General features: G+C 38.5%; 2 protein-coding genes across 2 annotated transcripts in view; both read right to left on the bottom strand.

The window, feature by feature from the left end:
* calcr (calcitonin receptor) overlaps nucleotides 1-2,269 on the bottom strand; it is a 62,668-nt gene extending 60,399 nt beyond the window's left edge. Inside the window, exon 1 of the mRNA XM_023959873.2 lies at nucleotides 1,922-2,269. The gene's annotated coding sequence lies outside the window, so the exon portion shown is untranslated. The remainder of the gene's footprint in view (nucleotides 1-1,921) is intronic.
* A 6,508-nt stretch (nucleotides 2,270-8,777) lies between these two features.
* Nucleotides 8,778-11,814, bottom strand: tfpi2 (tissue factor pathway inhibitor 2). The gene is made up of 6 exons (XM_004073825.4): nucleotides 11,607-11,814; nucleotides 10,723-10,944; nucleotides 10,405-10,575; nucleotides 9,647-9,826; nucleotides 9,392-9,565; nucleotides 8,778-9,121 (listed from the first exon to the last, which is right to left on the bottom strand). The coding sequence occupies exons 1-6, from the start codon at nucleotides 11,797-11,799 to the stop codon at nucleotides 9,036-9,038; spliced, it is 1,026 nt and encodes a 341-aa protein (XP_004073873.2). The 5' UTR covers nucleotides 11,800-11,814; the 3' UTR covers nucleotides 8,778-9,035.
* Between the last annotated feature and the right edge of the window lie 2,588 nt (nucleotides 11,815-14,402).

Below are 14,402 nucleotides of genomic sequence, written 5' to 3'. Positions count from 1 at the left end.
ATCATGATTTTTTTTCCATGCTGTGATTTGGTAATAAAGCATTATAAAAGGCCCTGCTATGTAAATTGAGCAGACTCCTGTCTGTGCCGAGTGACATCCACAGCATTCTCAGGAACATGAAAATGAACTTGGGTTAATACAGAGGGATGAAAACAGGCAGTGGAGGTGTAATAACTTCCCCGAGAGACGCCTTTCATTTTTATTGCCAAGCATTTGTACGTGTAGGTAATATGGACATGGGAGGAAGCAGGAACGGCGTGCATAATGTGTACGGCCGCAAACACACAGCGTTTTCCCACGATGGCTGACCCAAATGCCACAAATTCACAAATGAGTGAGAAATAAATCGTCCAAGAGCTTGCAATGCTATTGATCTATCTTTTGCATATGATTATGAAACATCTGTTCCTCATCTCTGCAAGTTCAAACCCACATCTGGCAGATTTTCTGGCGTTTTAGAGGACTCCCTCTGACAGACCTCTCGCTTCTGACCATGAATAGCCACTCGGTTCTGCTCCTTGACAGATCGACCCCTAGCCAATCACAACACTTGCAATTAATGATAAATTAATCTTGGAGACTCAGGAAGCAGCTCGACACGTTGCAAGCAGACCCAGTCACCTTACATATGTGGGCCTGCCTTCCTGCTCAGATCCCCTCCCTCCCAGCTCCCTCTCTCATCGTGGGCTGTTTCTGAATCTCTTGCCTCCTCTGACAGCTCGATTATGTTTGTTGCTATTCTTGTCGTCCTCTTCATTGCGTGGAATGTGTATATATCAGAGTTCTATATGTACAGGGGGGAGCTGCTGTTGCTTGCAGGCATATTAGCTCGCTGATGCCACTTAAGCCTCTAATAAAAGCCCCCGATGACATGGGCTATTACTCCAAACACGGTTATATAAACCCAAAAGGAATCCCCGAAAGAAGAATCCCAACATAGCTGCAGACATCTTTCACAGTTCAATTCTGCTATTGCTTGGAGACGGAAAAAGGTCAACATTTAGATACATTTTTGAATTGATTTGTTTCCAGATTGTGGCAGATGGATCCATGAAGGAATTTCTTTTTTTCCTCCATCTATGAGTTTTCTTTGAAAATTGACATGGAGCTCCAGAAATGTGGTTTAACTCAAAAAAAAGGACATCTTAGTATTTTTTGTGTGAAAAAAAGGCTTAAGATCAACAGTCCAGTGTACATAGAATATATGTACACAGATTAATCTGACCTGTGTGACATGGATAAAGTCAGCATTTAGACTATGAAGTGTATTTGCCACTTTTTCCATTTTCCTTTAGGTCATTTAGGTCAAAATAATCCTGATCTTCGCCTGCTGTGTCGATGGAGACAAATTCTCATGTCTGCACAGTTTGTGCCTAAATGTTACCATTTCCCCAATTAAATTAGCTTTAATTTGGAGGGGAAAAGGGGCTCCATCATAGCAGACTTTGTGGTATTTCTGGGCATTAATCTCAATTATATCCCCTGTCAATCAGGATTTTTTCAGAAGAAGCCAACATTACTGATTATAGTTGTTGCCATAAATCATCAGTTATATCCCTGAAAATTAGATATTCAATCATTTACAGAGCCACAGAAGCAAATGAGTATCAATAATTTGATCATCTCTAAATGTTTTCAAATACATTTTTTTTGCAAATAATTATAATAAATGATATATTTTAAAATATACATTTATGGAAACAAATCTAATCAGCTCTTTTGGCATCAACTGGCTGAACAAATCCCCGCAGGTTTCTTTTCCCCAGTGGCGACATTTTAAGATGCCAAAATGGGGAGTTTTGACTTGCAAATCCCAAATCTTCACCTATTTGCATAATGATCTGGTCACGTTTTCTATGCAAGATTCTGAAACAACGAAAATTTAGAGAGGAAAAAGGAAAAAGCAAAGACCACGACTTACAGATTTGAGAGGATGCAGCTCCTTTAAAGGGTTATAGACGAGGAGGAGAAAGAGTCTTTCCAGCTCCTGTGCTCCTCTTTAACGCAGCGTCGACACAAACTTTTCCTTTTGCATCCAGGTAAAATAAAGCCACAGTCAAACAGTAATTAAAAATAACAACTATAGAGGCGAGTTCGCGCACGTTTCCATCTTTTTTACGGATTTTAAACGGGTCTGGAAGAAGTTGATGCGCGGCAGGGAGCTGCAGCCGGTGCGCGCTCTGACAGTTGACTGCGCGTAATCCAAGATCATCGGGCAGACTCCGCTTTACGCGGTCCAGGCAGCGGAGTGTGGAGCCCCTCCTCGACTAACCTCTGCTGTGTGCGTGTATGTGCGTGTTCAGGGAGGTGGGGGCTGACACACACACACAAGGGTGAGAAACCTCTTCACAGCGGATTGGGTGGTTGTCTGGATACAGTGTTCCTATTTTGAAAACACTTTACATATAAATGAGGATTCACATTTGTTCCTTATGAAATTATAGTTGATGTTTTGTGTTATCTGCAGGTTATATGTTGTCTTTTATTAAGAACATTCAAGCAGCACAAGCAATTTCACTTTTTGCTGTGCCAGTTAGTTAACACGCTCTAAGTGAAAATTCTAAAATATATATAAATGATTATCAGATAATCTGTTTATTTTCTTGTCTAATTTGGATTCAAACTTAAAAATTGTGCCTTATCATGGGTAAAGCAATGAGGCTGTTACATTACAGGTCATTTTCTGTCTGATTTTTGTCTTTTTTTTAATTGGATTATTTTATTCGTTGATGAATCTTCAACTTTGCTGGCAGTTTTGGTATCATATGTGCAAATGTTCCCATTGGTGACTGGATGCTGCGCTGCTCTGCTTCATGCATGCTGCGCTTCTACTGTGTGATGTCTTCAGTTTTCTGGCTTCCTCCTCATAATAGTTGGGTTAACTCCAGCAGATTTTTTTGAAACCCCAGGAGAATGAAGGAGGTATAGAATACAAAATGAAAAATTGCAGCACATTGGCAATTTTTGCACTTTGTAATCAGTATTCAGGCATGGTATTTGATTTTTTTTAACATAGAATCAAATGAATATCAATAGTAATGTTTTAATTTCATCGTTTCATCTCTCTCTTTTTAGGAAAAAAATCCCATAGTCCTTTGGTGTTTGTGGTCAATGTTAAAGAAAGTCTTTTTGTTAGGCTTAGGCAACCAAATTAATAACTCCTGTTAGTAGAAGGTTTCACCCAACTGATGGAGACCAATCAACCAACCCAACAGAATTGATTTTTTAACCCCTTAATGCTTATTGAGGAAAATATGCATCAAGTCATTTCTGCTCCAAATTTACCAGCTACTTGAAAGCAAAAACACAAGTGATTTCTTTTGCTGGAAATAAATTCAGGCATCAAGGGGTTATTACTATGGATCTTTAGGTGTATTTTAATGAGTATTCCTAAAAAAATGGACCTTCCCTTTCAAAGCCTTTCTAACTTTGTTTTTGGCGTCATGGTTTGACTTTTAGCAAGCGGGATGCTAGAAACAGAAGACCTATGGGGAACCAGCTCCACAGGAAGCTCCTGTTGTTGTCTTTTATTCTGTAACTTTGTTTTTTCATTCTTAATTCCAACACAAACAGCTGTTTCTCCCAGATTCTCTGTCACTCTGGATTTGACAGTCATCGCTCTTCATCCCGCCCATGTTCACGCAGGCAAAAACACACCCGCAACGTTTCGGCGGGCTTGGCGTTGCATCTTTATAACACATTTTGTCATCATGAGCTCTCGTGTCCAAAGCCATGCCATCTCCCAAAAACAAGAGGTGTTCAAACTTGCAGTGAAGACAGGACAGGCACCTAGAGGAGAGGAGTGGACAAACACAATCTACTTGGGAATGTTAATAATCTTCTCCTTGGCTGCCACATGTTATTTGCTTGCTTGCACTTTCATGTAGGTTTGCTGCAGCCATTCCTAACCCTAACTTGAGCTTGTTGGTTTAGAGGAAGCACATTTTGCTTCCTCTGAAATGTCCTCCTGCTTTTTCCCCCCAAAGTGCACTAAAAACTCAGCACTGTACAAGAAATCTGTCCTGGCAGAATGCCCTCTTTCCCTGATTCACATGGATGGTGGGCTGGCGACTGAGCTGCGGTTAGTGGACACTTCCACGAAGAAAGCTCACCCAGCAGAGAATCCTGTCAGCTGTGCTGATGATGGATGGTGAAGAATGAATGAGGGAAAATGGAGCTGGAGAGACGCCTTTTTCACAGGACCCACCGTGCTCTGAACCTAGAGGATAATGATGTGAAAATAAAGACCCTGTGGACTCGGTGCCAGAGTCAATGCTTCATTTAAAAATAAAGGAAACATCCTTACATTGCGTTGTGCATGAGGGAACCCACTTTTAGGCCTCAGAAGCTGCAAAAAAAAAAAAGAATGGGAAGCTGAAAGCGTTGGTTGGACTTGTTAAAGTCTGTCTACTCCATTAAAGATTTTGTGACCAAAGGAATGCTTTAGCGGAAGGATACTTTGAGCAAAACTGAGCTCCCCGCTTGATAAAGCATATTGCATAAAATATGCTTTGGAGTTTTTTATTATAAATAAATAATTTTAAAAAAATCTAAATTGAAGTAGAATGACTGCAGTGGATTTGTATTTTACCTGTTTTAAATAAACAAAAGACTGTTAATAATCCAAAGTTATTGCAGTTTTATGTTTTTAAGTAATTTATTGGAATCTTTAAACCTTACAAGTAATAGAATTAAAAACTTTGCAGCTTGTTTCTAGTGCCCCCAAGTGGAATAAAAACCACAGTTAGGAGTTTCTAATGGATTTTGTTTTGCTGTCAGGTCAGGTATTGACATGAGGATCCGGCTAACACTGGAAAATATCTTAATTTTAATCAGTTCAGGTTTGAATTCAGATTTCTAAAGTCAGGAATTTGATGAAGGAGACTGACTTTGAGTTATCCTGCAAAGTCTGACATAAAAATCCATGTGCTTCTTTCCATTTTCTCCCATCTTGGTGCTTTAGTTGTGATTTGCATTTTAACTTTAAAAGTTAACATGGTGGTTTACTCTGTCTGTCTCCTGCAGTGGGGATCTGACTTATTCACAATTTTTATTAACTCTACCTGCTTTTGTTGGCCTCATATCCAAGCAAAATCATTTTCGTCAGTTTCATTACCACCATTTTTTTATACATACGTTTTTTTTTCTAAATCATACCACCAAAATGGGTCTTTTTTATATACTGTTTTGTATAAGAAATGACTAACTCTGCTTAATAACAATACTTACTTCTCTACTCTTGGTCTCTCTTTTGAGTCTCCAGTTTGTCAGCTGTGCTTAATGTAAAAAGAAGGAATTATTAGGCAGAAAATGTAGTCACGCTCATGCGTTTAGTTGCTGAGTCTGCAGAGAACTCCAGCACCTAAGCTCACTTTAAAGTCTTTGACTTTCGGGAAGTTGGTAATTGAAGCACACAGGCAAAGAGGGAAAAGAGCCACCTGCTCAGATTAAAATCATTTCTTTTTTTCCTTCCTTTTTCAATTCTTTTTAGCTCTGCCAGGAAAAGGGACAAATTATCACTTGACTTGACTTGGGGGGGAATTGGGCAACTGTATTTTCTCCTTCCGGCTAAAATCATTTTTAATCTTCCTGACCCTTGCTGGAAACAGATTGTGACACATTTGCTGTAGAGTGGAAGAGTCTAAGTTATTTAGAGCCCCTGAGTCATCTGCTGCAAAAGAGATGCTATTCTCCACCAACAAAAGCCCAGCTGTTACTGTAAGGGCTTGCATACAAAACTGTAATCCGGTGAAATATTCGTTTATTTTTTCAGTTATTTTTTGCCTGAGATAGGTCTCAGACCCTTTTTCTGAAAGGTAGAAATTCCTCTCAAAAATTCATTTTGTGCAGCACAGCCCACCCACAGCAGGGAGAACAGCAGGAGACCAGTGTTTGCCTTTTTTAAACGTCCACATACAACTCTCCCCCATCCCTTTCTGCTGGCATTTCACTGGAAACCAGATGGTGGATTTTAGCTGCGAAAGCTCTCACAAACACCTAAAACGTTTGACTTAGCTAAATAATTAAATGCAAATTGCCACAAATGATAATTTTTCTTATATAAACCTTTTTTACCCCTTGTGCTATCTTTGATGACCCCACCCTTACATTGACGTGTTCTCCCTACCATGACAAAGGTGGATAAAGGTGGAAAGATTTCATGTAATCCATGGACACCAGTGAAGATCACAAATCATTGAAGAAAAAAGGTTCAGAGCACTGTCTAGTGGGTCTAGATGACCCCACTCCCAATGTTAAAGTGCCTAGGATAGCACAAGTGTTAAACAGTGGAATCATCTAAATCTGCATCCCAAGGCACAACCATCTGCTAATGCCAGCGAGGAAGAGACTTTGCACTTCATGGAACATAAGGTGATGAATGTGGGGGAAACTGTGATGCCATGTCGGTGCGGCTGACAGCTTTTGCTCTGTATTTTAAACAGACTGACAGTGAAGAAATAAATCTGAAAATAGAGGTACGTGTTCAGCTCCTGTGGTCACATCTGCTGCAGGTTTTTTTTCCTTTTTTCTTCTTCAAAATGCTCAGAACAAAATGGCCAACCTTTTATTTTTAAAGAATAAAACCCTTTTTTCATATTTCATTTTTTCATGTTGACTAATTTGATATTTAACGTAAATTACCCTAAATTCCGGGAAAAATTACAATTTTAATGATTGGACACTATATTTCTAAACAGAAAAGGAAACTCTGGACCCATGAATCTGGCAGAAGGCAAAGGCAAATATGCCCAATGTCAATTTAACCCTAATTCCGTTACTGGAAAGGGAGTAATCATGAGAAAAAACAAAGCTGCCCAAATCTTTAAATGCCTTGGATCTGCTTGCATATAACATCACGATAATTTATCAAAAAGGATTTATCAAAGATAAAACAGATGTGATTAGGGTTTGTGCCCAAAAGAGATAACAGAAATGTGTTGATCACATACTTTTGCAATGAAACGTTCTATAGGGAAATGAAATGGCATAGCATACCTATCTATTTTGCAATTTCATGCATGACTTTGTTCATGTTCTAAGCAGAAATCCAAGTCAGATCCCTTTCAAGGTTCCTGATGATGTTGTATTTAATCCTACCACCAGAGGGCGGCTGAGCTATCTACCCCGCATTTACCTCACACTTGCACAATTATCATACAATAATCCATTTTTAAACAAGACTTAAATTGATACTCAATTGTGTTAACAAAAAAGGCATTCAAGTGTTAATCTGTGTGATATTGTGCAGCTATTAAAACTTTGGATTCCTTCACTAACTGCAAATCTTTTGCAATAATGATGAAATAGCAACTCGACTAAGTTGATGCTCTAACCTGCAGGAGCCACTAAACTGGAGGTAATGAATTAAAATGCATCAAAAAGTTGTAATAAGCTGCCCATCAAACCATTAATGCACGCAGATTTAAATTGTAAGATGGAGCAACAGCAATTATTTCTTGTTTTGCTTTCGAACTTAGGCAAAATTTCTTATTTTAGGCAACCGTTTGTGATGTTTCCATTTGGTTTCTGGTCGTATATCCTAAAAACAAGCTTTGCTTGTGGGTAAAAATCGGTTGTCAACATGCTACACAGTAAAAGCTAAATCTTAAAGAAAGTAAAAGTTGTTTTAAGAAAAAACTTTTAATGGCAAAATAATCTTAGTTAAAAGCAGCCGAACCAAAATGTTCCTGCCTGTTCATCTGTGAAACTTCCAGACCATGTGGCCTCAGAGAAGCTGGGATGTAAACACACTGAGAACATGACAGCCTCATTCATTCTGCTGTCAAAGAGTTGGTTTAACTCTATTCCTTGAAGGCTTAACCAGAAGCACTTTTCTTTTTCCTTCTATTTTTAGCCAGACCCAGTGGGTGAGTGGTTTCCTTTGATATCAGCCATAAATATTTATTGTCTGCAAAATCCCACAGCGCTTCATTTCTATTCTGAGAGATGGAACCTTTGTTCAGCTTTAGCAGTGTTAGGACGCTGAGAGCTTTTCATGAGCCATCTGACAGAAGTATTTGACCAACAAAACTACTATAAACTGCCAAATTCTTGTTGTAGTCTTGATGTTGAGATGGCATCTGTGGCTCTATTCAGCTTTCATTGCAAAAATGGAATCTTGAGAAAGTAAAAAGTTCCTTTTTTGAAGAAAATATAACTTTTTTTCTGTTTTGCCTCATTAAGATTTTTTTTCAACAGAACAATAATTTCAGTTTAAAAAAACATGTCTTGGTTACCGGAATTATTTTATTAAAATAAGAATTCTTTGTAAAAAAAAAAAAAATTCTCATCCCATTGGAAATTGGGCCTATTTAAAAAAAATCTCCCAACGGGGTAAGAATTTTTTACTTATTTCTAAGAGGCGTGTTTTTTCTGGATTGTATTTCTAATTAATTCAATTTTTTCTCAAATATTATGAGAAACTATTTATGAAAAGTCCTGACATACACTTTGTTTTTCAAAATCTGCATCTTACTGCCTTTTGACCAAAGATTAATGATGAAGCTGAGGTTACCTTATGCTCTTTTAGGATCACTTCTATGTAAGTTGAAGGCTACGCTGAAATAGGCTGGAGAGCATTAACTGATAAGGAAGGGAGCCAAAAGCATTAGAAGGGAACAAAGAGCTGCCTGGAGATAAGGTGAGAGCGAATGAGATAAAGGGAAAGAGACCAGACGAGCTTTTCTTTTTCTTTTTTAAAGGAAAAATAAGATAACTGATATTTCAATGCACACACTTTGCAGTCCTTGTCATGCTATACTCATTAGCGCAGGAAATCACAGGAAAAGCTGAATTGTTTTATTGTGAAAAAAGTTTTCTTTTTTTTTTTTTTACAAAATATGAATAAAAAAACAAAAGTGAAAACATTAGATTAGCAGGAACTAACATCCCTCATAATGCACAAAAAAATCTCCCTTTTAATGAAAAGTAAGGCATCAGTACAGTCATAAACGACCTTGTCAACATTTCAGCAATAATTCAATTCTTCAGTCGCATGCAGTGAAGGAGCGAGAACTCGTCACTTTCACGTCATTCTATCCACGAAAGGCCATGAAGCGAGTCTTTTTATTCCGTTTCATGAGACGATCCCTCCCTTTGAGTCCTGTGTGCTTTTTGGCTCCTGAAAGGAAATAGTGTAACAACAGATTAGCTGAAGTTGAACTTTAAGTGAAGGTTAAACTTCAGAGTAAAGCAAACAGTTCCTCCCAGAGACAGACTCCTATTTTAGTCATAACATCATTACTGGATGACTTTCCACCCTGATAGAGAAATCGTACTACACTGTTGTCTCCTCCTTATTCCTTTTGGCCAAATTGGAACCACTAAATAAGTTCTTGTCAGTTTAAAAGTTTTTGTGAAATATAAAAATCGCTCCTTTCGGCGTTTTTACCTTTAAGACAAACGTCCTCGCAGCTTTCACGCGACACAAAGTTGTTGCTGCTCCCTCCACAGCCTGAGTACGCAAACTCCTCACACGTCTTGGTTGCTTTGTTGTAGTAGAACCGCCTCATGGAGGCTGAACACTTTCCTTTGTCCAGAGGATCCAGACAGAGTATGGGAACAGCTGTGGAACCCACAAAAAGCAGGGTTAGCATGCTGCAGGTAAAACTTTCAGAAAAAGTGGGGGATCTGGCGTCCTACTGACATTTTTGTGGACTGCAGAAATCCATGCAAGATGTAAGATCTCTGAAGCGGTTGGAGTTTCCCCCGCAGCCTCCGTAAGAAAAGGGTTCACACTGCATGGTGCTCATGTTGAAGAAGTAGCTGGGAAAGAGGGCCCGGCAGTGACCCTCCTCCTTGGGGAACCTACAGATTTGTGGAACCTCTGTGAAGAAACATGAAAGCAAATGTTTAAAAAAATAAAATAAAATGCATATGAACCAAGGCAGGATATATACAAGGGAGGAACACATTCAACTAAGTGCAGAATGTGATGGCCAATTAAAGTTTACAATTAACTAAAGAAATAAAAATAATATTAAAAAAAAATAATAATACCAGGTTTTAAAAAAAACAGAAAAAATGAATAAAAGACAAAAAAAAAACATTAAAATTGACAGATGGACAAATAGACATAAAAAAAGATGAATGCAGCGTAAACAGGGAAAAAAACAGTGTATTATTTGTGACTGTCCCAAGCCTGGTAAATGCAGAGGGTAGCTTCAGCATTCAACATAAAACTTCAAATAGATCAGATGAGAAGACAGACATATGCACAGATGAACTGATGTGATGTTTTTTCTGTGCATTTTAGAGTCTCAGAGGGATGTGACACCCCAAACTCTTGGCACACCCCGATTTTCTCCCTGCACCCCAAAGTGGGGCTGGCTAAAATAAATAAATCCAGCAGTTTTGGATTGTAAAGTTGAATATGATCATCGCATTTCAGCAAGTAACACTCACTTGGGATCCTAAAACATGTTTTCTGACACTTTTGGAAACTCATGAAGTTGTTTGCGTTGCCATGACAGCCTCCATAGTAGAAAACCTCGCACTTCTGCGTGATCGTGTTGTAGAAATAGCGTTCGATTTGTCCTCTGCAGGGTCCTTCGTCCACGCGAAGAAGGCACGCGCCTGCAGTCAAAACAGACACGAGGATGTGAGAAGTAATACATGAACGCGCACCAAAGTCACTCTTCCTCGGTCAACACGTAGAAAATAACCCGTTCTTATGGGGGGTTTAACATTGTAAACCAACGAAAAGTGGTGTTAAACTGCTACCTTTAGGTACCAAAGACAGTCCGCCGGGTAACGAGGAGAAAAGTGCAAAAAGCGTCAACATCCCAAACTCCATAGTTGCGCGTGTTAGTCCCCGCGAGCGCTGTTCCTCTGTTCCTGCGGACACTTTCAGCTTTATAGCAGCGGTATCGCCACATTCAGGGGCGGGGATGCAGTGACTCACTTCCACTGAACGAGGAATCTCCTTACTCGATCTGATCCACCCTGCAGTGACATTAAAAGTCATGTTTATGTTGTAATTTTTGGAAGACAGTTGTGTGTGTGTTGATGTTGGTGGGGGGTGACTAACTTCATTTGTTCTGTTTCTAATGAATTTGGAGATGGAGGTGATGAAGAGGACACAGAGAGAGATCCAATACTGGATACATACTTTATGTCTGTTTTTCAAATAGTCTTTTGTTTTTTTACTGGCAAAATGATGATTTATCAGGTTAGAAATGCCAGGATTACAACGTCTTTTAGGTATTTGATTTAAACTAATGACTATAGTGGCTTATATTTACTTAAGAAACTCTTTCAAAAGTGTCTATTTGCTTTACTTTTTGTTTGTCTAATTGTTTTCTGCAAGTCAGTGAAATCCCCTAATGTTGCAATAAAAAAGATGGTCAGGGCTTATCAGTTTATTCAAATATCAAATAAAATATTTGAAATGACCAAATTTCTATTTACCGGTATTTAGTTATTGCAATGGTTAAGACAACAAATCGGATGTTGAGAGAAAAACACTAATTTCTAAATGTTTTTTTCTTCATTTTTTTACTTTGTTTACTCAAATGTGAATTAATTATTAATAATATTTATGTAGGCTTGACTGATTAATTCGTAAAAATTAATTATTTTGAGTGTTGGAACGTTCCAATACTCACCTATGGTCCTGAGCTCTGGGTCATGACCGAAAGAACAAGGTCCCCAATACAAGCGGCTGAAATGAGCTTCCTCCACAGGGTGGCTGGGCGCTCCCTTAGAGATAAGGGGAGAAGCTCGGTCACCCATGGAGAGCTTGGAGTAGAACCGCTTCTCCTCCACATCGAGAGGAGCCAGTTGAGGTGGCTCGAGCATCTAGTCCGGATGCCTCCCTGGGGAGGTGTTCCGGGCATGTCCCACTGGGCGGAGGCCCCGGCAAAGACCCAGGACACGCTGGAGAGACTATGTCTGTCGGCTGGTCTGGGAACGCCTCGGGGTCCCCCCAGAGGAGCTGGAGGAAGTGACTCGGGGGAGGGAAGTCTGGGCATCTCTGCTTAGACTGCTGCCCCCATGACCCGGTCCTGGACAAGCGGAGGAAGATGAATGGATGGATAATTATTTTGACTTTTATTTCAGGCAACGCTTCTCTTGCTCAAGTGTGATTTTGAGCCATACTCAACCTCTGGTCATGAAGGTTGTCAAAATTAATTTCGCCAAACTCATTGAAACATCTCATGAATGTCTTCAGTTTAAACCAGTGGAGTGGATGTCACTGGAAAAGTGCCATGCAGTCGTGTTTAGACAAATGATACACCTTCACCTTGACAGGTGGAAGCTAAATACAGATTAACCGTATTATCAAAATGACCTGTAAGGAAATGAGAAGCACAAAGCTTGAACCCATAGTTCATGACAGGAGACACATGTAATCAAAATTGCACTAATCCAGTTTGGGTCTTTGGAATCCATGTAAGGCTTTTTGATTTGTTTGAACCTTAAAGAAACCCAGAACAAACACACATCTTCATTCTGTCCCTCGATAGCATGCTTGGGATAATGGTATGATCATTCAGAGTACCCCGAATTAATCTGATTACCAGATTAGAATCAGTTTGTTTGGATTACTTTATAACCCGGATTGAAGGAAAGGACTGGGATTCTTCAGCAAGATTTCATTAGTGAAGGACCGCTAACGGTAACTAACCGTAAGTCCATTTTTTATTTGAGTGAAATTTAAGGTACTTTGAAATCTTTTGAAAAATGCAAAGAATATTTTCTCTTAAGAGTTAACTCTTTTAACAGAGGATGCCGGTCATCAATGTCGACGACCTCACAGACAAGGACAAGGCTTTAATGGAAGTAAACCAACTCAAACTGGAGGTTAAACTTGAAAGGTGGTTGGTAAGTTTTTGTATTTTTCTTTTGCTTTGTATTTTTTAACACGAATGGTGGAAATGTTTCATTTTCAAAACGACATATCAAGAATGTGAATAAAAATGACTTCACATGAACTTTCATTGCATCTATCCCATCATCTTTAGACATCTAAATGCTGTGAGGAAATGAAGGAATACATTCAGGAAAGAGTGGAAGAGGACACCCTTGTGAAAGGCATTTCAGAGGAGAAGAACCCCTTCAAAGAGAAAGGTGGCTGTGTCATCTGCTAGAACGGACCTGGGCTTCTCCTATCTCAGATTAGCAACCAAGGACATTCTCCCTCCTCTTCATAAATGGATTTGCAAGGAGATGACTAGATTGGATACAATTTATGAAACTGCACATGCTCCCATGTAAATGATCCCCATTTTCTCTACAGGTTTTTAGCCTTATAATTAAATTCTTCAGAAGAGTATTATAAATAACGGTTTGATTTGGTAAGATAACGCTTCCCTCTTGTGTGATGTACATAGCCTGAGCGAGTGGACCCCTGTCTTGCCTCACACACTGAAGCAACTCTCATTAAATGTGCATGTTTACAACTTATATTGTCTCTGGGATTCTTTCAGAGCTTTTAAACAATATTGTAGAAGAAACACAATGAAATCCAGCAGCTGGCATACTCAGAGTTTGAATAAAATTATACTTACAAGCCATAAAGTAAAAACACTAGGTACTTTTGTATGATTATTTTGCATTTTTCCTTTCAAAACTTCTCATTTAGTCTTTTCTGATGCTGTTTTATAAGATTCATAAAGTAAATGAGATTGCATGAACCAACAACATTTTCCTGATTTGTTCATTTTTATAGCAAATCTTGACAAAATAAATCAAATTATGAAACAAAGATCACTACTTTAGGAAAAATATAATTGCGTTTAAGTTTAAAAATTTTCATTGCCAAAATAAAGTATGCCTATGGACTCATTACAATATTTATAATTTGAAGTGTTATGTGAAATTATGTCACTATTTTTGTATGATTCTTTTTTGATAGTTTCTGACTAAAACTTTCTTTATAACAGGGATTGATGAAGGTCTTTGATCTCTTTCTCTTTCTAGAGCTCATTTTCATTCATGTTTTGGTGTCTTGATATTTTTTCTCATACTTAATTCATTTTATTTCAGGACGAAAATTGCAAATATTTTTTTTTACACTGGATGATTCTGAAGATTACCACTAAATTTGTAAATATGGGCCAAAATGTTGATAAACGTGTTGATGTCCAAACTAAATGGTACAGATGTTACAAAAAAAGAAAGAAAAGAGAGACATAAAAATGAAATAGAAAAAAGTCTATTGCACCTCAGTAAGAGAGTTTTTTATGGTAAAAGTTAAATGCAATGATCTTAATTATGGAACGTTGTTTTTCTTCCTAAAACTAAATGCACATCGTTAGCGCCTATGATATATGTTTTTAAATATCTTTATACGATTTTTTTTTTTTTTTGTATTTTCCCAGTGGGTGAAATCCACTAAACTACGGGCTTTTATTACCTCCAAGTTTAAGGTTTAAAATACAGGAAGCCCTCTTGCTGCG

This window comes from Oryzias latipes, chromosome 11, assembly GCF_053564925.1.
Source record: "Oryzias latipes strain Hd-rR chromosome 11, Olatipes_Hd-rR_3.1".
In the NCBI taxonomy this organism is placed as follows: Eukaryota; Metazoa; Chordata; class Actinopteri; order Beloniformes; family Adrianichthyidae; genus Oryzias; species Oryzias latipes.
This window is presented reverse-complemented; position numbering and strand designations above follow the sequence as displayed.

Bases quoted from the DNA above. Each gene is read 5' to 3' on its own strand.
- tfpi2 (XM_004073825.4), bottom strand. From the start codon at position 11,799: ATGCTCGAGCCACCTCAACTGGCTCCTCTCGATGTGGAGGAGAAGCGG. The intron at 10,945-11,606 runs GTGAGTATTGGA...ATGTCACTGCAG, and splicing joins CCCAGAGCTCAGGACCATAG to GGTGGATCAGATCGAGTAAG. The intron at 9,566-9,646 runs GTCAGTAGGACG...TGGGTTCCACAG, and splicing joins TTTCTGCAGTCCACAAAAAT to CTGTTCCCATACTCTGTCTG.